This window comes from Chiroxiphia lanceolata, chromosome 1, assembly GCF_009829145.1.
Source record: "Chiroxiphia lanceolata isolate bChiLan1 chromosome 1, bChiLan1.pri, whole genome shotgun sequence".
Lineage (NCBI taxonomy): Eukaryota > Metazoa > Chordata > Aves > Passeriformes > Pipridae > Chiroxiphia > Chiroxiphia lanceolata.
Window position 1 is genome coordinate 35,835,046 of NC_045637.1, and position 26,759 is coordinate 35,861,804.

Genomic DNA, 26,759 nt, shown 5'->3' on the forward strand with positions numbered 1-26,759 from the left:
TTTGTCGCTATCAGCAGCCGGCAGCTGGGGAACACCTCCGCTCAGATATCACACCTCCGGGAGAAGCAGCCCGGCGTAGCTATTCGGGAATCGAAACCCCGACGGGGGTGTGTTGAGCTCCAGAAAGCCCGTGGAGCTCAAAGGGCAGGCACAGCCTGGGCCTGGCTGCGGCGGCTGTGGGGCACAGGCTGGGGTCAGAGCTCGTGTGCCCACGCCCGAAGGGGATCCTGCCTGGCAGGAGGTGCTGTTTGCGGGGCTGTTAGAAAACCTCCGTGCCCAGGAATCCGTCGGGGTCATCCCCAGGCACTCAGAGCCCTCTGTGCAGCACTGCTGAAGGGCAGGCTGGAGCCAGCCTCCTGCCCTGACTCTTTGTAGCAGCCTCTTGCCGGCGGCAACCTGTTGGGACTGAGCCGCCTCTGCCCCCGGAGCCTGTCCAGGGGCACAGGTGACACGGGAGGGAGCCTCATCTCCGTGCTCATGCCAGGGGGCGAGGGGACACAGGAGGGATGTACACGTGGGGTATCACCTCAGATCTAACACCCGATGGGGACAGAAGGGGACTGTACACTCGGGGCGTCCCCTCAGACCCAGACCCGCCCCTGCGGGCGGGGGGCGAGGGGACACAGGAGGGATGTTACACGTGGGGTGTCACCTCAGATCCAACACCCGGGGAGGACACAGGAGGGATGCACGCCTGGGATATCCCCTCAGACCCGCCCGCCCCCCCGCTTGTCCAGGAAGCGCAACAAGCCCCTCCCGGCCCACCCACCTCCGACTACACTTCCCAGCATTCCCGCGAGGGCTTGCCCCTCCCGCCCCCCTGCGCCGCACGGCCTCGCGGTCCCTGTAGTCCTCGCGCCGGCCCCCTCCCTTCCCTACGCCGGGCTGCCGCGGCGGACGGCACTACCGCTCCCGGTCGCCCCCGCGGCGCCGCGCGTGCGCCGCCGGCGTGGAAGTGCGCGAGGCCGCGGCGCTGCGGGCACTGAGGCGGCCGAGGGGCGGTGAGAGTGGCGGCGCTTCCGCGTTGGGCGGGGGGCGGCGGGGGGCGGCGGGGGGCGCTCCGTGCTCAGGTGGCACCGGGCGGCTGAGGGGCGACGGTCGTTGTCCGGCGCACAGGGGATGCGCTTGTGAGGGCGGCGGAGCAGCGGGTGCGGGTGGAGCCCAGGCGGAGCGGAGCGATGTCCCAGCCGCAGCAGCCGCCGCCGCCGCCGCCGCCGTCCCCTCAGCAGCAGCCGCAGCCGCCGCCTCCGGCCGCCTCCAAGAAACGGGACCGGCGCATCTTCTCGGGCACCTGCCCCGACCCCAAATGCCAGGCGCGGCTGTTCTTCCCGGCGCACGGGCCGCAGGGCAGCGGCAGCATCGAGTGCACGGACTGCGGGCGGCGCCACGAGCAGCGGCAGCTGCTGGCCGTGGAGGAGGTGACGGACCCCGACCTGGTGCTGCACAACCTGCTGCGGAACGCGCTGCTGGGCGTCAGCGGCGCCGGCCCGCCCCGTAGGAACACCGAGCTCGTCAAAGTCATGGGCCTCTCCAACTATCACTGCAAGCTCCTGGCCCCCATCCTGGCCCGCTACGGGATGGACAAGCAGACTGGCAAAGCCAAGCTCCTCACGGAGATGAACCAGGGAGACATCTTTGACTGCTCCCTCCTGGGCGACCGCGCTTTCCTCATCGAGCCGGAGCACGTCGAAACCATCGGTTATGGGAAGGACCGCTCCGGCAGCCTCATTTACCTGCATGACACCCTGGAAGACATAAAGAAGGCCAACAACAGTCAGGAGTGCCTCATCCCTGTACACGTGGATGGAGATGGCCACTGCCTTGTCCACGCAGTCTCGCGGGCGCTGGTTGGCAGAGAACTGTTCTGGCATGCTTTGCGAGAGAATCTAAAGAAGCATTTTGAGGAGAATCTGAGTCACTACAAGGCACTTTTCCATGACTTTATCGATGCGGCAGAGTGGGAGGACATTATCAATGAATGTGACCCTTTGTTTGTTCCTCCAGAAGGTGTGCCAATGGGCCTTAGGAATATTCACATCTTTGGTCTGGCCAACGTGCTTCATCGGCCTATTATCCTGTTAGACTCCTTGAGTGGAATGCGAAGCTCTGGAGATTATTCAGCGACGTTCCTCCCTGGTCTGATACCCCTGGAAAAATGCATGGGAAAAGATGGCATGTTGAACAAGCCGATCTGCATTGCATGGAGTAGCTCAGGACGTAACCACTATATTCCTCTCGTTGGAATAAAAGGTGCTGCTTTACCTAAGCTGCCTAGAAAGCTACTTCCTAAAGCCTGGGGAGTTCCTCAAGACCTCATCAAAAAGTACATCATGTTAGAGGAGGACGGTGGTTGCATCATTGGAGGAGACAGAAGTTTGCAGGACAAGTACTTGATGAGGCTCGTTGCTGCAATGGAGGAGGTTTTCATGAGTAAACACGGTATCCACCCCAGTCTTGTGGCTGATGTGCATCAGTATTTCTACAGAAGGACTGGTGTAATAGGAGTCCAGCCTGAAGAGGTCACCGCAGCTGCCAAAAAAGCAGTGATGGACAACCGCCTTCACAGGTGCCTCATCTGCGGGGCCCTTTCGGAGCATCATGTTCCCCCAGAGTGGCTGGCTCCCGGGGGGAAGCTGTATAACCTGGCAAAAAGCACCCATGGCCAGCTAAGGCCCGACAAAAATTACAGCTTTCCCCTGAACAGTTTGGTGTGTTCTTACAACCCCGCAAAGGACGTGCTGGTACCAGACTATGGCCTGAGCAATTTGACTGTTTGTAACTGGTGTCATGGTAACTTAATGCGTCGCGTCAGAGAAGATGGGTCTGTTTCATATATTGATGGAGACAGAACTAATACTAGGTCTACAGGTGGCAAATGTGGCTGTGGATTCAAGCACTACTGGGAAGGTAAAGAATACGACAATCTGCCTGAAGCTTTTCCTATTACTCTAGAGTGGGGTGGAAGAGTAGTGAGAGAGACGGTCTACTGGTTCCAGTACGAAAGTGACACATCTCTGAACAGTAATGTGTATGATGTCGCCATGAAACTTGTTACCAAGCACTTCCCCGGTGAATTTGGTAGTGAGATTCTTGTTCAGAAAGTTGTCAACACAATATTGCATCAAACTGCCAAAAAGAACCCCGATGACTATACCCCTGTAAATATCGATGGTGCTCATGCCCAAAGAGCTGATGATGTACAGCAAGGACAAGAGTTAGAGTCGCAACTTCCAACCAAAATTATTTTGACTGGACAGAAGACAAAAACTTTGCACAAGGAGGAGTTGAATATGAGCAAAGCCGAAAGAACTATTCAGCAGAACATTGTGGACCAAGCTTCTGTAATGCAGAAACGGAAAAGTGAAAAATTGAAACAAGAGCATAAAGGGCAACCCAGGACTGCTTCTCCTGGGGCTGTTCGTGAGGGGCCATCATCTGCACCTGCTACACCAACAAAAACCCCATATTCTCCAACATCCACAAAAGAAAAGAAAATTCGAATAACCACCAATGATGGGAGGCAGTCGATGCTTACCCTGAAGTGCACCACCACCTTCTTGGAACTGCAGGAAGGCATAGCGAGAGAATTTAATATTCCTCCCTATTTGCAATGTATTCGCTATGGCTTTCCTCCGAAAGAGCTTCTGCCTCCCAAAGAAGGCATGGAAAATGAGCCCGTTCCTTTGCAGCATGGTGACAGGATTGCCATAGAAATCCTGAAGGGTAAGGAGGAAGGCAGGCAGGCTGCCTCAGCGCACTCAGCCCATGCTGTGAAGCATGAAGACATTACTGTGACCAGTAAAATCTCATCAAAGGATCTGCAAGAGCAAGTGGATAAGGAGATGTATTCGCTCTGTCTTCTGGCAACACTCATGGGTAAGGCTGACTTCATGTTATACTTTGAAATGGTGTTTTTAAGTAGAAGATAACATTTTTTGAAACTGTAGTTACATACATACATTTTTTTTTCTATTCTGTAATGATGGAGAAGATTAGTTCCTTTATTAGAAGTGCATTTAACATGCTGTCAGTGACTTTTAAAAATGCATATATGAGGTATATGAGATAGTTCTTTCTTTGCTATAAAGTCCTCTTTTAAAAATTGCTGGTTAGAAGTGGTTGCATTGCCTCTGCTGTCCTGGCTCTCCACTGGTTTTTCCTGTCTCTCATTAGGCACACATCTGAAGTGTATGTGTGAGAGCTACATGCTCTCTTTTTTCCTACATCTCCTTCAGCTTTCAGGAAATAAATTCATAGCAGAGGTGAGAAGGGGATGCTGAGTGTCTGCTCATTGGAAGTTTGAGGACCAAATTTTCACCTTAGTAGTAGGACAAAATCCTGGCATTTCTCTCCATAGGGAGTTGTGTTGGTTTAAGCAAATCGACATGACATCGTCTCCTTAGCTAATCTGCTAATTTTAAATGAAGATTTCGTCTTTTTAAAGAACAAGGACAGTTTCTCCTCTGCTTACATTCTGAAATAAATCTAAACATGGATCTGAATCCCAAAGGTGGACATAGGATTCAAAAGATATAAATTATCAGTCGTGTAAATCTTCTAATAATTCAAGATGAAAGGACTTTTCTCAGGTGCCTGTGGTTTTTATTTTCCTTTTTGAACTCAGGAGACCTGGACCTTCATTTGTGTACTTTCTTCATCAGGTTTCACAGTTCTTGCTGCTTCCTGGCGGGAAGTAGAACAGTAATTATCATACATTCAGCTCTGTGAACCATGTTTACGGGTTGGGTTCTTTTTGTGGGAGCCTTCTCTCTTGCTGGAGGGATTTGGTGTGGCTAAGGCATGTGATTGTTTCAGAAACGAAACAATTACGTAATCACCGAGTGGTATGTCAGAAGTTCATCAAGCAGAACTTTGATTCTTTTCCAAGTGTGATTGTGTACTCCTGTGTCTCTTGTAAGATAAGGTGCTGAATCACTACTCACCTCGTCACACTGACATTTACACCCCAGTTCCAAAGTGCAGGAAAAGGTTAGGTTTAAAAGTTGTCTTAATTTTGAGATTAAACTTAAAAGAGTGCTTTCCTGTCTGAAGGAAATACTACTGAAAGTATAGTTATTTGCTTTTGCCTAAAAAACCTTTAATGTGCTTTAAAAGTATCTCGGTTACTTCAGCATTAAGGTGTGTCATTATTTTGCAGATACCTATCCATAGACTGTGAGCTGATCTTGCATGCAAGAAACAATTTTTGTCTTTGCCTCTCAGTGCTGTTAGATTCTGCTTTCAGAGCACAGGTTAGAATAGAATTTATCTCACCCTTCTCTGACTGCATCCATTTTGCATTGCTAATAGAAGTAAAAGTGGCAGCAAGGGATAAACCAGTTATAAAACTTTATGCAGCTACTGAATAAGATGCTATTATTATATCATCACTTTTCTCCCTGGGTCTTTATTCTCCTTTAAAAATATTTGTAGAAAAAAATCTGGTTACTTGACTGTTTACAGTTGTGATTTTTCAATGGGTTAACAAACTCTGAGAAACTCCCTAAGTCCTTGCACTTTTTAAAATGTTTTGGGGTGGCAGTTCCTCAGGGTGGTATATTCAACCTTTCTGGGACAAGAAGCCTTAGTGTTTCCCAATGACATTTCTGTACTGCTAAAAGTTGTGCTGCAAAGTTCTGAGAGTCAGCTTTGTAACTTTTTAACTTTTTATAAGTTTGTTCTGTTAAAAGCATTCTTGTAATACAGCATCATCAGAATGTGTAGGGAGGAGATGATGTTGAAATAGCTTACTGGGCCAGATACAATTTCCTTTTCTTTTCCCCAGTTGTCTTCAGTGAAAGTGTGTCTTCAAACATCCATAACTGTTCATTCTGGATACTTAAAAGCTTTTCTTTCATACAGAGTCTCCTATAGGCTGAAATACTTCTTTTGTATTTCAGTTACTAAGATTTTTCTTTTCTGGTCTCAGCTGGTTAACTTATTAGAATTTTAGATCGTGTTCTTTAATTTTTCTGTATATAATTTGAAAATAAGCCCTGGGAAATTAGATGCTGTGATTTTTGACTATTTAACATATTATGCATGATTTTTTCTAAAGCTTTCTCTTTTTTTAGCTCAAGAAACAGAACTCTATAGGGAAAAGACTAAAGGAATTGTAATTTTACATTAACATATTTAAAGTGTTATATTTTAAAACAGATTTAATTACGTCCATGCCGAGGCACTGTGGATACGTGTGAGCCAAGTATGATGAATCTGTTTTGAGTGGTTTGTTTTTCATTGATGAATTCATCAGCACACAAAAATCAAAATAGCCAGGTTTAAATTAAATTTATTAATTGATACCAGGATTTTCTTGGAATTAAACAGCTTGTTTTTAAAACCTGTGTTTATCAGCTGAGTTTTTTATTTGTTTTGCGCTTCTGTGTGTTTTCTCTGCTGTATGAAGTGACAGTCTTGGGCTTGCAGCAGGTGCAGACTTAACCTACACCAGCAGAAGAGGCATATTTGTGGGTAGGATAGTTTTGATTTGTTGTCATACCTTAATGTTCCAGAGTTGGAGTCTGGTCTGAGGAAGTGTGTACTGGAGTAGGAACAGTGCAGAGAACATAATCTCTGTGACAAATGTAGTGTCTTGAGGGAGTTTTTAATCTAACTAAATGATCATCCAAATTAACTTGTGACCTATAAACATCTCACTGCCATGGCAAATAAAACCAAAACAAATGCTAAACCCCAACTAACAACAAAACTGTGCAAGCCTCAGATGTAGTTTAGTTGAGTCACATATACTAGTTCGTCTGATCTGGGGAAGTCCAGTTGCAGTTGTGGGTTTTTTTTGGTCTTTCAATGGGAGATCTCTGTCAAAACAGCCTGGTTAGTTTGTATTTCTTTCAGTGGCTGATGCTTTTGTTTTGTGAGCCTTGCTCTCCATGCTTTCCTGCATGTAGTCCTTGTTAGTGTTGCATAAAAGGCTAACTAAACAGTGGTACTTCCCTTGTGCAAAGCTTTAAAAATCATGCCCGCAGCAAATAGGGAATCTTTGCTTGGAAAATGCCACTAATGTCTAAAACTGAGCTTCTTTGTGGAAGGAAAGGGAGCCCTTCAAATAATAATGGGTTGCTCGATGCAGCAGTAAAGGAGTCCTTCCTTAGTGTGGAGTCAGCCCCTGTTTGGCTGCTGTCTGTGGCCTCTTCAGGCTTGGGTGGACTGACAGCCGTATTCTGTTACGTATCAGTGTAGTGGTTATTTTGATTCCTGTGGGTAGTGTTTAAACCATCAGGAAGACTCAGAAGAGCCGCAGCAGTGATGCTTTGGAGCTATTGTGTATAGGGATATGCATTTCAAATTGTAAATGAGAATAAAGATGCAGATAGCAGGGACACAAGACCTCCTTCTTCAGTAGACCATGGAAAATAAGAAAGAAGAGTAGTTGGTTTACTACCTGGATGTTCTTGCTAGGAAGTGAAGGCCAAATTTGTGAGCTTGATGTGCAAATGAATGCAGTGAGCCCAAGCATATATGGTTTGAGGGAATGCATTCAAAATTAATCGGATTGTGTAGGCCTCCTCTCTTTAAAAATGTCTAAAGACAGAACATGATGAATGTGCACTGTACCTTTGTAAGAGAATGGGGACCTGAATAGTGCCTGAAGAGAAGAGGTGAGTGACAGAATTGTGGTGGGGGAACAGATGAGCAGGGGAGCTCCTCCCATGCCTGTCAGGGAGTGGAAACAAAAGCTGGAGAGTGGCTTGAAGGGTTTCAAAGCTTGATGTAGCATATAATGCCGCTGTCACGTGGGTGAAAACATTTTCTCACCTGAGGCAGGTGGGACAGGAAAATAACCACAGTTACCATGTGGGATATGCAGTAAAGAAATAAAAGGAACAATTCAGATGTGCCATATATTCAGTATGTGGAAGCTATTAAAAATAGCTTTTTACTTTTATTTTGCTTATAGCAGTAAGCAAAGAAATATTGCTGGCTAATATTTTGCAGCCTGACACATTACAGCTATTTCTATTGTAAGCAGTTAGTACCTCCAGTTAACTTTAGTTGAAGATTTACATTCTCCAATCTTAATAGAAATTTGAGACATATGGTTATTGAGATTTCATTTTCTAAAGAAGGGGGCAAGTTCTATTTAAAATACCTCAGTATGTTCCCTAAATGTTTGATGTAAAGTGGGAAAAGCAATTTTTTTCTGAAAATGTGTATGCACAGTAGTTGCTTCTGCATCAGGAGAATGGAATTTATCAGTACTTTTCATTTGCACTATTTTGACAGCTGCATCACATATCACTTCTCTGAAGCAGGTAAGTGGTTAATAAAATAAGGAAATGGGTATAGACAAAAATGCAGATCTGAACTGATTGAGCAGGTTCTATTAGGTCACTGATACTCTGTCACTGTAAACCACTTTTTCTGTTCCTTGTATTCCTCTCCTTATATAGTCTAGGTTGGTTTTTTTCCTTTTTTCTCTCAGCATCATTTAAAGTTATCGCATTTGAATGCCATTTTTGGCATCTTTGAAAAATGCCAGTTACACAGGACTGCTGGGGCCTCGTTGTTGATATTTTGTTTCTAACTCTTAAGAAAAGCAAGGTACAGACACAGCCTCTATGCAGCTGCCTATGTGGACATTTGTGTCTCAGCTGCAGTATAAAGTCTACTTTGTGGCAGCTGTGAAATTGATCTCTGATTTTTGAGAAGGTGTAGAGGTATAGAATTAAGGTTTTAATGAGCAAGGGTATGTGCTTGAATTTTTGAAGTATGTTAGTAATTTCCTAGTTTAATGTAGAAAGGGTGGGTAGGAAGGGAATGGAGACTGGTGTTTAGGGCCTGGCAAAGAACCAGGAGCTGCAAATTTGGATCAAATCAAATTTAGGAACCTTTGTACTAGAACATGTAGGATATTTGACTGCAGACAGTAGTATGTTTTTCTGAATGTTTCTCAAGGTCTTGAGCTCCTGTTCTGTGAATTTGCAGTAAAAATTCAAATTCTTAATTGCATAGAAGAGAGTGAGGACTCAGCTTTTGATTCAAGGAGTTACATTTTCAGCCATTGTCTATAATATTAAAATATGACTGTTTAATTGTAATGGTTGTGTTTGATTTTTACAGGAGAAGATGTTTGGTCTTACGCAAAGGGGCTTCCTCAGTTGTTTCAGCAGGGTGGAGTATTCTACAGCATAATGAAGAAAACAACAGGTATTTCTGGGGTTTTTGTTTATCTCTTTCTTCCTCTGTTTTCAAATCCTGCAAACTGTAAATTGGTATTGAATCACTTGTAAGCATAAATGTATTTTTGTTTTAGTTTATTGCTCTGGTACCTTTTCATTCTTATAATATTGTGGAACTTATTATGCTCCCTCAGAGAGCCTAAGACTAGGCAATCTCCCTAAGCCTACTTCTTTGAACTTAAACCTCTTATTTTCTGAATTTTTTGCTTCCTGAATTGTACAAACAATTTTTTTTTTTTTGGTGACAGAATGACCAAAATAAGTTAATGGGTTTTTTTAAAAAAATTCTTTTCCCCTGTAAAGATCAAACAAAGAGAAAAACATAGGACCTGTTGCTGTTATACTTTAAAACAGTTACTAGAAGGAGTTTTTCTTTCTAGTGTGCTTCTTGTTAGATATTTTGCTGCAAGTTTTAAATTTAAATGGTTGATTAAATTTGTCTTTTGTATTCCTAAGGTGGTGGTTCAAAAGCAAAGCTATCCATCTCCTTCTTCCATTGATGAATATCACATCTTGGGCTCTATGTAGAATAAACGAGCAAGTAGTTAGAGTATATTTTATTTTTTTTACAAATACTACCTACAAAGAATAGCATATGTTTCTTTAGAGAAGAAAGTACCAATCAATTATTTTCTCTCCTTTAAAGTTTATTTTCTTGTTGAAATTTTTACAGTCATAGTGTAGCTCTTGTGGTTTCATCTATTGTAATGATTCCTGTACTTCTTTCTTACGGTCCAATTCGTTCTTTGGCAGTTTTTTCAACCTTAACTTTATCTTATTTCTGGAAACAGGTATTTTACCATGTAATTTCTGTTCTCTTTGCAGTAATTAAAATGCCCACCACCTCTCACTCAATTATTAGCCTGGATAATAGAATTAGTGTGCAAATGTCTTATAGCAGATCTGTTTCCTTTTAGTATTATTTCTTTTACTGTGCTTGTAAAGACTGCTGTAATGTTTGTGGCAAGTGAATTATAGCTCATACATTGCCTGCTGGAAAGGGCATTTTTGACCAATTGATAATTAGTCAGAGTTGAGAACTTGAAATGAGTCCATGGGATTTATAACCCAGCTGGTCATTAACTTACAGAAAATGTCTGACTTACAAGTAGTTTTTGCCAACTGACAAGGTAAGCAATAAGGCTGTGGGAGATGACAGTCTGTATGTGACCATTTCTACGTATGCAGGTGTTTTACACTACCTTGGTAGGTAGAATTTCTATTTCAACATTAACACACTACTACAACAATTCCAGTGTGCAATGATCTGACTAATCTTTCCACTTAAAGAGGCCCCTTACCTATTTTTAATATTTTAGCTAATGTAATAGTGCAGCTATTGTCCTGGACCTTTGGAACAAAGTTTTTTATCAAGTGTAGGTACTGTTAATCAGTTGAAGTTTGATTTAATAGATATTGTTTAAGATCTTACTTTGAGATGTCAGAATTGCAGTTTCAGAGGCAGTTTTGGTCTATCACAGGAATTGTTACAGCTCTCTCTTTGCAAATGAGCTGGTAAATTATGTACTAGTACATGTTCTTCAGGCTGAGTTAGACAGGTAGGTGTTTGAGGGTAAATTTTGTTCTGTGTTTTGGCTGTTTTGTTATTGGCTTCCATGAATATATAAAAAAGGAGCTACATGTCTGAAGCTCTTGAAATAAAATCCTATTTGTAGATCTCTGCAACTGTGCAAGTGCAAATCAGAAGCTGTGGTGGATGAGTGAGACTGGTCAGGTAGTTCATCAGTATGAAAACAGTTCAATAACATTTCAAATTATTGAATGACCTTTTTCATTGATGCCCATAATACTCGTTTTGAGTGCATTGTATTGATAACACAGAAATCGAATTTAGTTGATGCGTTTCTTCCCTTCTGAATAATTTCTGGTGGTTTTCTTCAAGAATTTTAAGAATGTGAGGAAAAATCCCAGTAGTTTACCTACTCCTGGCACCTTTTAAACAGTGTTGTTTTCATTGTAGCTCTCCTTGCATAGCTGATGGAACTCAAGTGAAGAGAGTGGTTGCAGCCAAGTTTTCATCTGCAGATAGCTTTTAACTCACAGGAAGCCATCATCACTGAAGTGATACCTTATTGCTTTACCACAGCCTGTATGGGATGGAGTTGAAAGAGTTATTTTGTGTTTTATGATGATAAACTGTTAAAAATGAATGTTGTCCATTTTTGACACATAGAATCTTCAGAACTTAAAATTATCTAGTGAACTTTCTGTTTTTACAGATTGGTCAAATTGTAAGTGGGACAATGAAACAAACAGCAGAGCAAAAATATTATGCCTTATGTTTATTCTGTAAAGGTTAATAGTTATAATCTCCAGGACTACTAAACATAGTCAGCTTGAAACACTTTTGTTTATCTAGCAACACTTCCTCTCTGAGAAAAAGACAAAATACCAAATTTGAAATTCCTCAGGCTTAGCAATTGTTACACACCCTGAAATCCTGCTACAGTTCTGACTAGTATGGAAGTGGTCTTAAATAGTGCTTCTACAGATAGTGTTTTGAAATGTGCTCCTTGGCAGTTTTCTGGTTTTGGTGTTTGTTTGGTTGATTTTGTCTTTTTTTGGGTGGGAATGTGGGATGGTGGTAGTGATGGGGTTTGGCTTGGTTTGTGTTACTGCAGGCATATTCTATTTCTTTAACTTCTGTTGTGTTAGGTAATAACTTTCCGTGTGGGTTTTTTTACATACTTGGTTCAGTAAATTTAAATACAATAATTACTGTGTGTTCAGAGCATGCCTTAAAATGTGTTAGCACTTTGAATAACTTTTTCTATCTTTATAGGTTTGGCTGATGGCAAGCACTGCACTTTTCCACATCTGCCTGGTAAAAACTTTGTGTACAATGCAGCAGAAGACAGATTAGAGCTGTGTGTGGATGCTGCTGGGCACTTCCCAATTGGTCCTGACGTTGAAGAGCTGGTTAAAGAGGCCTTAAGCCAAGTGCGAGCTGAAGCTACTTCAAGAAGCAGGGAAGCGAGTCCTTCGCACGGAATGCTGAAGCTGGGTAGTGGTGGAGTAGTGAAAAAGAAATCTGAACAACTACATAATGTAACTGCATTTCAAGGAAAGGGCCATTCCCTAGGAACTGCATCTAGTAGTCAACAACATGATCAAAGGGCCAGGGAAACACCACTTTTAAGAAAGCATAGCACAGAAACAGACTTCAGTCCTTCTGCTAAAATTGAGCCTTCTGTATTCACAGCTGCTTCTGGTAACAGTGAGCTTATCCGAATTGCTCCGGGAGTTGTGACAATGAGAGACAGCAGGCAGCTTGACCCCACTCTGATTGAGGCACAGAGAAAAAAGTTGCAGGAAATGGTCTCTTCTATTCAGGCTTCAATGGATAGACATTTGCGGGATCAGAATACAGAGCAGTCAGCATCAGTTGATGTATCTCAAAGAAAAGTAGAGGCAGTGAGTTCAACTGCTAAAACTGGGAGCTTTCAGGCTGGCTCACCCGAATCATTTTCTGCACCAGGTGGTACTGAACACTTGAATACCGAATCAACTGATGGTAACATGGTGAATTCTGTGGGAACAACATTCCCTGCGAGGTCTAAAGCACAAAAGGGAAATTCTGTTGAGGAGCTTGAGGAGATGGATAGTCAAGATGCAGGAATCACTAATGCAACTGAGCCAATGGATCACTCTTGATAGGTTAAAATCTAATAAGGGTAGAAGAAATTACTGTTCAAATGTAATGTTTATTGGCTGGGCCACACAAAGTGATTAGTTATTAAATCTTGTATGTATGTCAAAGATTCTATCATCTTATTCAGTGCATGATAAGCGTGTGATTGGCAATAGCTTTCAATATTACCATACTGCTGCCCAGGCTGGCTCTGTTACCTGTAAATTAGTTATTAGGAAATGCACTGAGATGAATATCTGCTGTACATGTGGGTTCTTGAAAATTCTTTGTAATTTTTAATTCCTTAAAAGTCTTAAAATTTAAGCCCATGCAAGGTTCTTACCATGCTAGTTTAAGGTTGCTGGAAAGGCTAGAACAGGCAAAACTAGAAATTTGACAAAGTTAATTCTGTCCCAGGTACTTAATTACAGTCAGAAATACACTATAAACATGAATTATACATACATTTCAAAAAGCAACTGAAACTAAACTCCTGCTAAATTTGATAATGTAGCATATACAGTACTTTTAATGACATTGTGCTGGCACTTTCTCCAGTTTAGTAACTTTTTCATTCATACAGCTGTTTACGCCTCTCAGAAATCTTGGAATGTGTGTGACTTTAGCAAACTCTAATTTCTCCATATTGTCAGTTTAAGAAAGTTAGTAAAAAGGCTACTTAGCATATGACGAAGATAAAGTGAATGTGGTGTGGTTATGCATGGCTGTCTGAGCCAACACAACCATTTTGGTGCTCTGTTAGTAAGTGATAGCACGTCTTTATTTCCTCCCAAATACCAAGGTAGTCAAGTGTTGTGCAACTTTTAAGACAATTACAGGAGAGAAGTTGGCAATTTCAATAAACAACAAACAGCAAATCCATTTCTTTTAAAAGACTTTGATTACTGGCATTGGTTAGAAATGGCAAAAATTAAATAACAGCTGTCCTCTTAAGAGCAAATTAAGAATTTATTGGAAGGAAATTACTCTAACATACATTATCCTAAAGTGTTTGGGGATAATTGAGCTTTTAGAAGCTCAGTGTTTACTCTGTGGGAACAAGGAATACATGCTGTTTCAGTGTCCATAAAGACTACCCACCTCTCTCAGCCTCACTTCAGTTTGTGATGCAGATTTCCCTGCATCAGTGATAATATAACTGGTATCCACTTAAGTAGTGTGTTCATCAGACCTGTAGTGCTAGTTTTTAAGAAGCAGCCACTGTGCTTGCTCCCTAAGGATGGAATGTGTTTCTGATACTGCACTTTGCTTCCTATCTTCATAGTCATATTTAAATGCACTATTATTGCTTCCTCTCATGGTAAAATAACATTGAATGGATGAAAGATGTTAAATACAGCTTCAAGTGAATTAAGAGCATTTAAATACTGAAGTCTGTGTTTGTGCACATGTGGGTTTTTACCAGTTCACTAATGTGGTTTGTGTTGTATATGTTTGTATTCAGAAAAGTCTCCTCACTTTTTACATTTCTAGTCACTTAAACAGTTCTAAGCATTAGTATGATAAAATGTCCCATGAGGAAGGATTTATTTTTGTATGTAAAACTGAAATGAAGCAAGTCACTTAAATAATAGCCCCTCTCTTTTGTCAAGGTAAATTAAAATGCCTCTGTTGGTTAACTTTTTATGTAGATGGAACAAATACTTTATTATTTAGTACACTACTTAGAAGTAAAAATTAAGGAACACCTTTTCACAAATAAATGAAAAATGTTAAGATCTCAAATTGCTACCCAGTAAGTTAGCAATTTGGAAGCTTGGAATGTATGAAGTAGTTGGCTCACCAGAACTGACCTTGCTGATGCACTGATTAACTGGCAGGGCTTATTCAGTGAGAAACAGGATGCACATGCAGCAGCTGGAAGCCTGCCATGACTTCTGAAAACATTTAGTCTCCCATGAATCAGTCTAGCTGGCTGAGGGCTACATCTGTATAGAAAATGTTGAGCAGAGGCTTGTGCTTTGTCACAGTGTGAGGCTTCAAGAAGTATATCAGTGCATGTTCCTGAGAAGGAGTTTAAATCAGGAGAGGTTGAGGGGGAGCAATGTCCTAGATCTCCTGCAGTTTAAACCAAGTAAACATCACTTTGACAGTTTTAACCTTTTCTTTAGAAAAGGTTATTTTTTCTTGGCTGAAAAAATTATGGGCAGTGTATATGAGAGAATTTTAAGTCTGAAATAAATTGAAATATTTATTGTACATTGTCCTTAGTTCAGTGAAAAATGCTTACTTCTTTCATGCCATTCTGGTAAGACTACAGAAGTTTGTGTGCCTTTTACTGTGTAAAGAGGAAGGCTTGGTTTAGTTTTGACACACTTCCCATTTTAGCAGTAATTTGACATTTTTCTTCTTAACTAAATAGAAGTAGAAACAGATAATAGCTCTATTTGACTCACCCTTAATATTGTCTTGGGCCCACTGGAGTCGTGTAATTCAGAACTCTCCAGTTCCTGAAAAAGATGGTCTCAAAGGAATGGTAAAATGGTGTCAGTCACAAGATCCACTGGTCTGAGTTCCTCTGGTGTAAAGCAGGATTGTGCATGTTTCTTTGCAGTGTTCTTATTTCATGTGGCTTTCCCATGTGTTTAATATCAGTGGTTTTGAGAAAGATGGCTTTTGATACTCTGAAGTGAAGCTAAACTTCATCTACACGCCGGTGAGATGTGTGACTGTACAGGAGAAGTGAAATAAAGAACACCAAAGTGCAAGTTGGAACAGATGTTTCATTTGATTGTTAGCAGTGGGTGCAAATCTAAGTTGAGACAAATCTGTGTGCCTGTCTTAGGAGCACCCATGTGCTTGTTAGATTTCCCTGTTAGTCAGGAAAATGGTGATGGGGTACGAGGGCAAGGAAGACGTTGACTCATTCTGGACGTGAAGATGTGTCAGTAGGACTTCTCAAATGTCAAGAAGGGTGCCCTTTTCTCAGAAAATAAAAGCAACCAACCCAAATTCCTGCTACTGAATTGCTGTGGAAAGAGGCTGTGGTTCTAAATTCTTTTTGAGTACCCACCTGGATTCCTTTCTTGTCTAAAGACCTTCTACACTGTATCTTGTGTCAGAGAAGACACATTATTAGAAAATCCTAAACTTTACTGTGGCTTAGTACGTATAACCTAAAGGAAAGATGGTTACTGAAAATCCAGGCCTCTTATGAAAATAAAAAGGGAAATGAACTTGATTGCTGATGAGCATATGGGAAACCTCAGGAGAACAGATCAGTTTTCCAGGAAAATGTAAGACTTTTACTACTTCAAATGGCTGGCTGCTTAGTAAGGTTGAATTTTTGATTGTGCAGTTTCTCTTTTTTTTTTTTTTTTTTCAGATGAAATCAAAGAAATATATTTGGGATGTCTTCCCTGTTGTAGTCACAAAACTGCAATGGGCACTGTTGGCTTTGTGAGTCCCTTATAGTTTACTAGTCTTGCTGGCTACAAAGTGTGAGCTAGACATTGCCTCCGACAGAACACTCCAGCAGAGGCAGAGAGGCACAGTGCCACAGGGCTGTGTGCTGACAGCCCTGTGCAGCAGGCATACTTTCAAGACCAAAATACTTTATTTACAATCTTAGATAAGGTAGAGTCTGTTGTCACTGTGACAGGGTTAGCAGAGTTGCTTGCTACTTTTTCAGTGCACTGAAAATGCCAGGTAATAAAATTCACAGTATGCTTACAATTGGGAGAGCGATGCTCGGTCTGAATTGTATGGAAAACGAATGATTTAAGAAGATGCCACTGTTATCTCTATATTTGTTTGGCTCCCATTTTCAAAAATCAGAATCTACATGCTTTTGTAAAATAATAATATGAATATGAATACGAAATTGATCCTTTTGTTAACCACAACAGTGAGTGGTTTCTTTGTTTTGCTTGTGGATATCAGTTTAGCTTCATGAAGAAGTTGCTTAAGATCTTAGAATGCAGGATTCCCTCTGAGCCCTTATGCCTGTGGTTGAGCAATAAAAGGCTGAAACAAGAGTGGTATTTTCAGAAATATTTTATGTTCAATGAGGATTATTGCCAAGAAATGAAAGAGTGCACTTTTAGGAGGGAATGCTATTTAAAATGTATAAATAGGAATTAAAATAGTGTATATATTTAGAAAAAAATCTTTTTAAAAAGTGCTTTACATGTTGAATTAAAAATAAATTAGCATAGAAGCTATACCATCTTCACAGTACTGGCTGTTATCCAGCAAGGTTTGGTTTGTTTTATTTGTGATTGCTGTACTAATTATATTTGATTTTTTTATCTGTAATGTAACAATAGTGTATTATAACAGTATATAGTGTACTATACTACACTTCACTGTACAGTATTTGGAATTTTCTTTGATTGCAATATTAAAACTATAAGTTAAAACATCTGTTTTGGTTTTATCAGGTGCAACTTTTATCTAGTCTTTCACACATTAGCTTGTTTAATTAACACTGATTTGGCTACAAAATGAGTGAGTTGAAAATATATTCTAAGTTCTGCATATAAATCACGTTATACTTGCATACATGAATACTCGTACAGAAGTTGAAAAGCTGGTACCACTCTTAGAAAAGTAAAATCTGATGTCATCCATTTTCCTTTAGTAAATGCTTCTGTTTAAAAGAAACTTCTTGGAAAGAAAGCTCTTTAAGGAACAGTGTTTCTTTGACCTTGTACCTGTTCTGAATATTTCATTAAACAAATAGGACCTCTGAATTTGAGAGATTTCTCAACAATATATGTTTCCTATATTTGCAAACAAAATGTAAGATCTAATTTTTTTTCCCAAAGTTATCACCAAGAGGATGTAGAAAAATGCTGATCAAGTCATATATGACATTTAAGATACCTTGCAATCTGTGATTTGAAATGTTGGTCAAAATGTATTCAAAGCAAAATTTTACTGCGTGCATGTAATACTCAAGTATGAATGGTATAATTTGGAAGAACTAGGCTTTTGAAAATTTGGCAATACTCAAAGATGAACGTATTGACAACTACTTAAAGTATTTCTGTGCTTTTTCCACCAGCTACATGTGGTACTTTGTTTCAAAAAGCAGCTTTAATCAAAACTTTTGAGCCTAAAAAGAAGCCATAAAACCCATCTGCAAACCCCTGTGTTATTTCTTCCTGTATTTACTGAAAGGCTTTAATTCCAAGTGTGCTAGCATTAAAGCATTCTTTAAAATGATGAGTGTAAATACATGGACTTAATTTTGATTGCATGTTGTATCATGAAGAATTGAAAATTATCCTTTGGAAGATTTGTATTTCAGAAGCTTAAATGCTTAATGCTAAGCTAGAAATTTGCTCATCTTTATTAATGCAGTGATTATAACGTGAGCCAAAACCAGCACTGAACGTATGAAGCAACAAAGTTAAGTGTGTTTTCAAAGTGTTTTCATTTTACTTCTGCTATTAATTGTATAGCCTTAATATCTGTCTAAATTTTTATTTTAGATTAGAGTTATTGGGTTTGAGTTGTTGGTTGTTGTTTCTTTGGGGTTTTTTTTCTCTTTTTTTTTTCATATATATGTCCACAGTAAATCTGTTGTAGCATCCCTGCAAAACCCCAGCTTCCTTTCAGAAAAAGGCTCCTCAAAATACAATCTTATTCCTAGGATCAGGGTGAGAGTGAACCTTGGCTACTCATCAGCACGTGTTGTGAGTTGTGGAAGGTACTTTTGGTATTACAAAGAGTCAATTTGAACACCTACATTGACTGCAAAAGTGAAGAGAAACGATGTCGCTTTGCTTGATGTGGAGGCTTTGATGTATGTTGGCTTCTGCTGATTTGTGATGTTTTAAGAGTATTATTCAAAAATTGATAAAAAGTAGGTGTTTGGATCCATAGTAGGTGTTTGATGGCCAAGCTGACATTACAGAAACCCAGTTGCCACAATTGGTTTGAAATGGGTTATTTGGATTTGAATTACTTAAATTGACATACACTGGGTGATTCTGAACATTTATTAATACCATCAAAGACATTAGGCTTCAGTGTAAGCGTGACCTCTGTTGCAGTAACTTGCAGGTGCTTTAAGAGTCTTCAGAAAGGACTATTATTCTCTATTAAGGAAAAGCATTGATTATGAGACAGCTGCACAGACTTGGATTTTATCCACCTCTGTTTTTAAAAGACTACCTAATTTTGTTTTCTGCTGGAAATAATACTTCTAGTGGCTTGTCTTGCTGGTAGCAAATCTAATTTCACTTCAGAAGTGATCCTGTAGATCTGGACTGGGTCTGTGCTGTTTGGAAACTGGTATTCAATAAGTGAAGAATTAAAAGAAAGATGGCAGATGGAAGGAAGTTACCAGAAATTAGAAGAATGTTTAGAAGATGCTGTGGTTCTAATTACCCAACAATTTGTGGAGCCTGGCTGGGTGAAGTGCACAGTCATTTCTTAGAAACCTTTAAGGCATGGTTCAAGTAACTTCTTTCACAGTAAGAAAGCTTGATTTTTCAGGTTATTTTGTCAATAAGATTTTCTTTAAAATGAAACTTCTTTCAGATTGCCACCTTGTTGTGTAAAGATAGAGGGATACTTGCCAGATGCTACCTCCTAATCCTAATTTCTCCTTTCCCACATGCATTTGTGCAGTCTCTGCAAATCCTCAAGAGGTCTCTTCTGATGTTAGGCTGGATTTCCTGTTTGCTTTTCATCTGTAACTTGGACTTCTGAATCATTTTTACCATGAATGTTTTTGTAAGCTTATTGCCCTCTGTACTCCTGCTTTTAGAGTCAAAGGCAACAAATGAGCCAATTCCACAAAAATTAAACTGATGGAAATGAAAACCTTGTTACAAGCATGGAAGCCTTGTATGGCACAGAAGGAAATGAAGGGAGATTCCTAGAGAGAGCACAGGACTTGTCAGCATATTCAGGAGAGGGGAGAAGATACATAAGGATTTATCCATGTTTCTAAAAATTCACCTAGTAGTTCTGTAGGGCAACCGTGGTTTGTGTTGTTTTACCTCCACAGTGTTCCATCTCCATGGTGGAACTTTAGAGGCTGCAGTGTCTCACTGTAAATCTGGGGATTCCCTGAGATCCACCTCTCCTTTCTCCTAGGAGCAGAAGCTGCCAATACATACTTTCCAACCCAGTGGGTGAGATGTCACGAGTCATTGCCCCATGATGGTGTAGGTTTTATGGCAGCAAGAAAAGAGCTGGAAAAGGCAATGACCTAATTTAAAAGCATGGGGAATGAAATAACTCCTAATTTTTTCTGTGCTCAAATCTGCTCAAGTGTTGCTCAGTACATACTTAAATCTTACATCTGAACATTCCACATACAAGAATACTATTTTTCCCCCCTATGTTTTTTCTAAAATAAGGTACTTCTTGGCTTCCTGAGACACATGCTGGAAATAACAATTATTTTTTCAGACAGCAGGAGGGATGCAGGAAATAAAGGTCAAGAGTACCTGCTTCTTTTTGCTTTCAGAATAAGAAGTCAAGGCATGGTACACTAGAAGAAACTAGATGCCGGTATTTATTTCTTTGCTCCCACTGTTTCTCCTAACCTTAAGTACTTCTTTACCCTTCCACATTCACCAACATTTTTGTTTGTTTTCTTCCATGCATTTGAAGTCAGCTGAGATAGCCCATTCCCTTCTTAGTTTGGAAACTTTGAACTCTGTCAGGCCTCTATTAAGCCCGTAGAAAAAAAATTCCTAGATATCTATTGTCCACTGTGAAAGTAATCTTTTTTTTTATTTAATGTTTTGTATCTTTCCAACCCTAACCCTGAGGTTCTACATTGGAAACTCATAAACTTGAGTCCTTTCACAGACTTGGTAAACACATTTGCAGTAACTAAGAACCTTTCATGAACACTTCTTTCTGACTGCAGAAGTGGAGCTGCGATGGACGTGTGCAGTCTTCATCTGTAAGCACCCTCTGCTCTCTCTTCTCCCCTCCTGCTAGAATTCTGCAGGGCACGAGAGCAACAGTGCTTTGGAAAAAAGAGGTAAACTACAGTTGTGCAAGCAGCAGAGGCAAGCACCTTTTGGACTGCTAGGCGTAATATAGGCAGGTTTGCCTCTGTGACTCTTGTTTTCGTAATCAGGAGTCTTTTAGTAGTCTTTTTGCTGGTTTGGAAAGTCGGAGATCAGAACACTATTCTTTTTATAAAGTAGTTTTGATTTTTGGGGTAGAAAGTCAAAGCCAGTGCTTTTCTTCTATTCTCAGGATACTACTGAACTTAGGCTGCTCGCCTGAATCTAGCTTAGGCTGCTGCTGGGACACTGTTACTGCTGCCTGATCATTTGGTTGGCTCAGTCTGGATCTGACTGCTTTAGTCCCTTTCTTTAGGACTAACTGTTCACTCCTGGGGTGAAGAAAATCTAAGGATTAAGTTGAGTTCTCTTGCATTTGTAGTGATGATCTACTAGAATGTAATTCCAAAACAGCATGGGACAATATGTATTTGTAATACATGATTAACAGTTGACTTCCAAATGTTCTCTTTGGTCTCCAAAGTTGTAAGTATGTTTGTGAAAGGAGTAAATTTTTTAAAAAAATATTTGCATACCTGACCAAAACTAATAAAATTAATCCTCCATGATTTCCAAAATAAATGAGTGGCATTTGAGAAATTAGTAAAGCTTGTTAATTGAGATTAATATTATAATTAATCTTGAAGTGTAACATCTGAGTGTAAGTTTAGGAATGTTTTCTCCCCCTTTGATTGATTCAAGGCTGTTCCACTTTTAGCCCTTATAAAGTAATGTTTGCCTTGATAGTGCCTCATATAAATTAATGGCCATGCCATGGAAACCATAAGTGATGTGGTTGCCAAATGAAATTTGTCCCTGCAAAGGAATACTGTCAATCAGTGTAGCTGCCGCTGTACTTGCATAGCAGATGAGGTGAGGCTTAGGACTTGGTTTTGAAGTGGCAGCATCCATCTGAGCTGTGCACTGATGCCACTTCCTTGCATTCTGAGCAAGAGGATCCTAGTGTCGGTCTCTGGTACTATCCCTGGAGCTGCTTAATTGATCTTCTGAGCCTGGGAACTGTGGTTGTTGTTTTCAGTTCAAGGCTTCATCCCAAGGCCACCTCAGAATTCTTTAAGTAGTTGTACAGCCTCCTTGATAAGGTGATATGGGCTGCTTTGGAAATGTGCAAGATGTTTTGTGTGCGTAATTGTCACGGAGGCTAATGCATGAGCATAAATTCTGAGCCCATCCAGATACACGTGATTATTTTGGTATTTTTGTGATATGATGGCCTTTTAGCCTTACATTTCCACTCTCCCTACACTAGCATGAATAATGTTGATACGGTAAAGCAGAATTCATGATCACAAAGTGCATGCAATTTGTCTGTGTCAGAACACAGGCTAATTGAGTTAGGCAGAGGTAACAGTACTTTTTTCCCTCTCCAAAAGGCTGTGTAAGTAGGTTGAGTCAAAGTGCATGGAATTGCTAGCTCTTCTGAGTGAAGCTGTTGTTCCTATAAGACCTAGCATCTTAGGAAAATGTTGTAAGAAGCATTTAGAGAGAAAATCAGGTAATTTTCAGCAGCCATGAATTGCCTTTCAGAAACTTTGATAACAAACAGTTGAGAAAAGAAAAAAGAAAAAAAAGAAAAGGGAAAAGAAAAAAAAAGAGCTAACCTGTAAGTATGACTCTGAAGGCACACAGCAAGTTGAAACTGCTCTGAACTGCAGCTTCCCTGAACTGACTGTGACATGATTCAAGTATGAATGACAAGCTTGAATCTTTGGTACTGAGACACGGAGCAGATGCAGGTAATAACATGCTGTCATATGGAGAACTATTTTAATTTAAAAGAATATCTGGTGAGTACCCTTGTGCTCTTCATCAGGAATTTCTCCAAACGTGGGGAGGAAACTCAACCCCCACAGGGATGATGCAAGCCACAACACCTTGGGTACTGAATGAGTGGTGCTATGACATTGAATTCCAACCAAGTCAAGCAGCTGAGCTGAAGACTTGATGAATGCATGTGGTTTGATTGACATATTTGGTGTTTCAGCCAGTGCTGAGCTCTGAAGATTACAGTCACTAGGGGAACTGGTGATGAAGCATTGAAGACTACTAAAAGGAAAGTATTGGGTAAAAAAACTGTAAGCTCACCTACAGTGAGCTTTTTCTTAATTTTAGCAATCATGAAGTGTTTCTTTTACTTTATAGATCTTAATTCTGGGACTGGGACTGAGACGGGGAGCAATCGGTTGGGAAACTGATTGCTGAGGAAATAAGCCACTTGGTGTCCACAATTCAAAAATCTGATTCCTGATCTTAGGAATTCCTTCTAGGAATTTTGCTAGATTCTTCCCTCATAGCAAGAATTCAGTTGCATGCCTTGTTGATTATTTGTGGTAAAAATAACCTTTACAAAGATGGGTTTCTCTTGTTACAAGGTTTCTGAACAACCTAGAGGGTTTAGGACAGACTGATTATTCTTAACTTCATGTCAGTGGTGTTAAGCCCTGTGCCTCCTGGGGAATATCCATATATTGTTTTATTGTCCAGATAAATGTTGAATTGGCTGCCTGAATTCACAACTAGATTCTGATGCATAGCAGCAAAGAATTACAATCCTCTGCACGTGACTTCAGAGGTTTTCCATCATTTCAGCTTTGTAACAATAAGCAATGAGGTCATGACTGATATTGTTTTATTCATTAAAGGATTTATCAGGAAATAGATGGAACTCTCAACAAATTGGAGCAGTAACAAATGAGCCCAGTAATACACATATGGAATTAACATATGGCCTAATATCATAGTACCTTTATACCACTGTAACTGGGTGACATTTTTTGAAATATCAGCATTGCACAGAAAGGGACCTGTTTTCCAGCAAGAGCAGAGTCTGCTGTTAGAGTCATAATGAATGCCTAATACAAATTTTTCCACTGCAGATCAGCAGGAAACTAAGCAAGAAGAAACAAATAACAGGACAAATGACAGGATCATCACTGCATCTTCCAGGGAACTTTGTCTATCAAATTATCCGGGTAAGAGTGAGTGTTCTGTCTTTGGAAGTGGGTTGCCCACTGCTGCTAGCACTTGTGCAACACTACAAAACCCAAGTAGGATCCGAATGCCAACAGCTGATTCTAACGATGTTTGGTTTTGATCTGTCAGGAGACACAGCTAAACAGTCCTAAGGTAGTGGGGAAGTGGCAAAGTGCCACTGTAAGTACGCCCACTGTGACTCAAGGTCCATGAGCTAGGAGTGACCTTTACCTCATCCTGACATCCTGAACCTGCAGCAATGTCTTTGCACCTGGTCAAGTTCTTCAGGTCTAGGTTGGAACTGAGCTCTCCTTTCTCACAAAGGAGTCTTGGGAAGGACAGCCAAAGACAGAAAACACAGTAGGACTCGGATGTTGCCAGCTGGTGAGTGTCCTACCAGAAGTTCATCGAGGTTGAGCCTGGTGGCTTGTGGGCCTTGACAGTCCTGATGGAATGGGAGGGGACAGTCCCTGAAAATGGTAGCATTTGAGGGAGATGTTCCCTATCCCGCTGCAGACTGTCAGTTTGCACCTTCTTTCTTAGGGATGCTCTTAAATGAACAGTTGGAAAAAATAACTTACTGTGAGGTCTCTGATGAAGAGAGAAGTAGACCTCTGGTTTGGTTTTGTGAAGTTACTAGAAGCTGAGAAGAAATAGAGAGAGGGGGATGCATATCCATACTTTTTTTTTTTTTTTGTCATGTAGGAGCACAAGAAACTCCAAACACTAGACCTTGTCACACAAGACAGTAACAGGATTAAAAAAGGAAAAAAAAAGTGAGGTAATTACTGATGTACTACAAGGAGAATGTTTACTGGATGTCATAACAAACTGCATCTTTAGGTTATTATTCTACTTAACAACAGGACCATCAGTATTTATTAATTTAGCAGTTTGTTTCAGCTAATGCTTTCAAGATCTATTTCCTGCAAATTAGGAACACGTGTTACTGTGGGAATATACAAGAAAGTATCTATTTAGACAACCATATTTTCATTTTGGGCTCCTTTCACTTTGAATTAAATATAAATGAGTGCTAAAAGATGCCATTTCATGCCGTATAAGGCTGACAACACAAATCCTGTCTCAGGGTGGTTTTTATTACTTTTTGATTATGGCTTTTGTAGTTCAAAGACTCCTGTCAGAGCTTTGATGTGGGGAAACCTGCTGCGTTGTCATTTCTGGATACTAAAACTGCATCACAGGGAAGGCAGGTTGGTGCTGAACGCCTATTAGCAAGCAGGAGGCAAAGACTACAAATAAAAACTCCAACGATTTTTTTTTTCCTCCATGAAAGATGCAACGATAGGAGTTCGCCCTTGTAACAGCGGGTTTGTGATGCGAGTGAAGTTGGATTTTTTGGTGGGTGTTTCCCCTCCCGTGCCGTGAGCCCTGTGCCGGCGCCTGCAGTTCCCCTGTGCTCCCGCAGGGGGCGCTGCGAGCCCGGCGTTCCCGCTCGGAGACACCCGCGTATGGGAACATCCGTACTGCCGTGGGCATGTACAGGGAACATCCGTACTGCCGTGGGCATGTACAGGGAACATCCGTGATCTGCGGGGATGTATAGACTCCATAAAGGGCTTCGTTTATACAGATAACTTCTGTGAATTCCGTCCTGGTGGACAACAAACTGTCCATGAGCCAGCAGTGTACCTTGGCGGCCAGGAGGGCCAATGGTATCCCGAGCTGCATTAGGAAGAGCATTGACAGCAGGTCGAGGGAGGTGATCCTGCCCCTCTATTCAGTCGTGATGAGGCCTCACCTGGCGTGCTGTGCCCAGTTCTGTGCTTCTCAGGAAAAGAGAGACATGGAGCTCCTGCAGCAGGTCTAGCGGAGGGCAACAAAGATGATTAAGGGACTGGAGCATCTCTCTTCAAATACAATTTAAAGTATAACTGGAGCATCTCATGTAGTGACAGGCCAAGGGGGAATGGCTTCAAACTGAAAGAGAATAGGTTTAGAATAGTTATTAGGAAAAAATTCTTTACTGGCACAGGTCGCCTAGAGAAGTTATGGATGCCCTGTCCCTGAAAGTGTTCAAGGCCACGTTGGATAAAGCTTTGAGCAACCTGGTGTAGTGGAAGGTGTCCTTGCTCATGGCAGGGGAGTTGGAATGAGATGATCTTTAAGGTCCCTTCAACCAAAACCATTCTATGATTCCAGATAAAGACTTTTGTCTAGAGGAATACCTAGAAAACACAAAGGTTCTACTGGAGTGTAGCTTGTACTTTATGCTGGTTGTAAGTGTCAGGAGGTTGTTACCACTGTGATGGTGGTGGTGGCGAGCAAATTTCCGTAAGTAAACTACTGAAAAAAATGTATTTGTAACAATAAACGATATGCTGTTTTGGTGATTTGTTTTGACCATTAAAGTAAAAATCACGTTGCATTTAATAAAGGGAAAAGCTTGTGTTTGGGCCCTATAATGGATGTGAGCTGTGGGTGAGCACCTTTAAACACTGCCCCCACCCTTCCGTGTTTCTTTGGCTGTATAGTTGCCAACAAGTGTTCACGTCAGGTGCTTCCATCCTGTTCCCCTAGGAGCTCCACAGAGTCCACATGTCTGTCAGCGCAGCCACATGAGGATGTGGTGCCATGTTTCTACCTGAAAGGAGGTTGTTGCAAGGTGAGGGTTGGTCTCTTCTCCCAAGCAACGAGTGATAGGACTAGAGGACAGTCTTAAGCTGCACCAGGTGAGGTCTAGGTTGGACATTAGAAACATTTTTTTCACAGAAAGAGCAATTAGACATTGGAATGGCTGCCCAGGGAGGGGGTGGAGTCACCATCCATGGAGGTGTTTAAGGAAAAACTGGACATGGTCTAGCTGACAGGGTGGTGTTCGGTCATAGGTTGGACTCCATGATCTCAGAGGCCTTTTCCAACCCAATTGATTCTGTGATTCTCTTT

At 41.1% G+C, this 26,759-nt stretch overlaps 1 protein-coding gene and 1 long non-coding RNA gene across 2 annotated transcripts; one reads left to right on the forward strand and one right to left on the reverse strand.

The window, feature by feature from the left end:
* The first annotated feature begins 969 nt into the window (after positions 1–969).
* VCPIP1 (valosin containing protein interacting protein 1) lies at positions 970–17,854 on the forward strand. The gene is made up of 3 exons (XM_032676219.1): positions 970–3,876; positions 9,085–9,171; positions 12,007–17,854. The coding sequence occupies exons 1-3, from the start codon at positions 1,179–1,181 to the stop codon at positions 12,876–12,878; spliced, it is 3,657 nt and encodes a 1,218-aa protein (XP_032532110.1). The 5' UTR covers positions 970–1,178; the 3' UTR covers positions 12,879–17,854.
* A 5,837-nt stretch (positions 17,855–23,691) lies between these two features.
* LOC116780889 lies at positions 23,692–26,607 on the reverse strand. Its single transcript, XR_004354697.1, has 2 exons — positions 26,322–26,607; positions 23,692–25,793 (listed from the first exon to the last, which is right to left on the reverse strand). It is a non-coding gene; the product is annotated as an uncharacterized LOC116780889 (long non-coding RNA).
* Between the last annotated feature and the right edge of the window lie 152 nt (positions 26,608–26,759).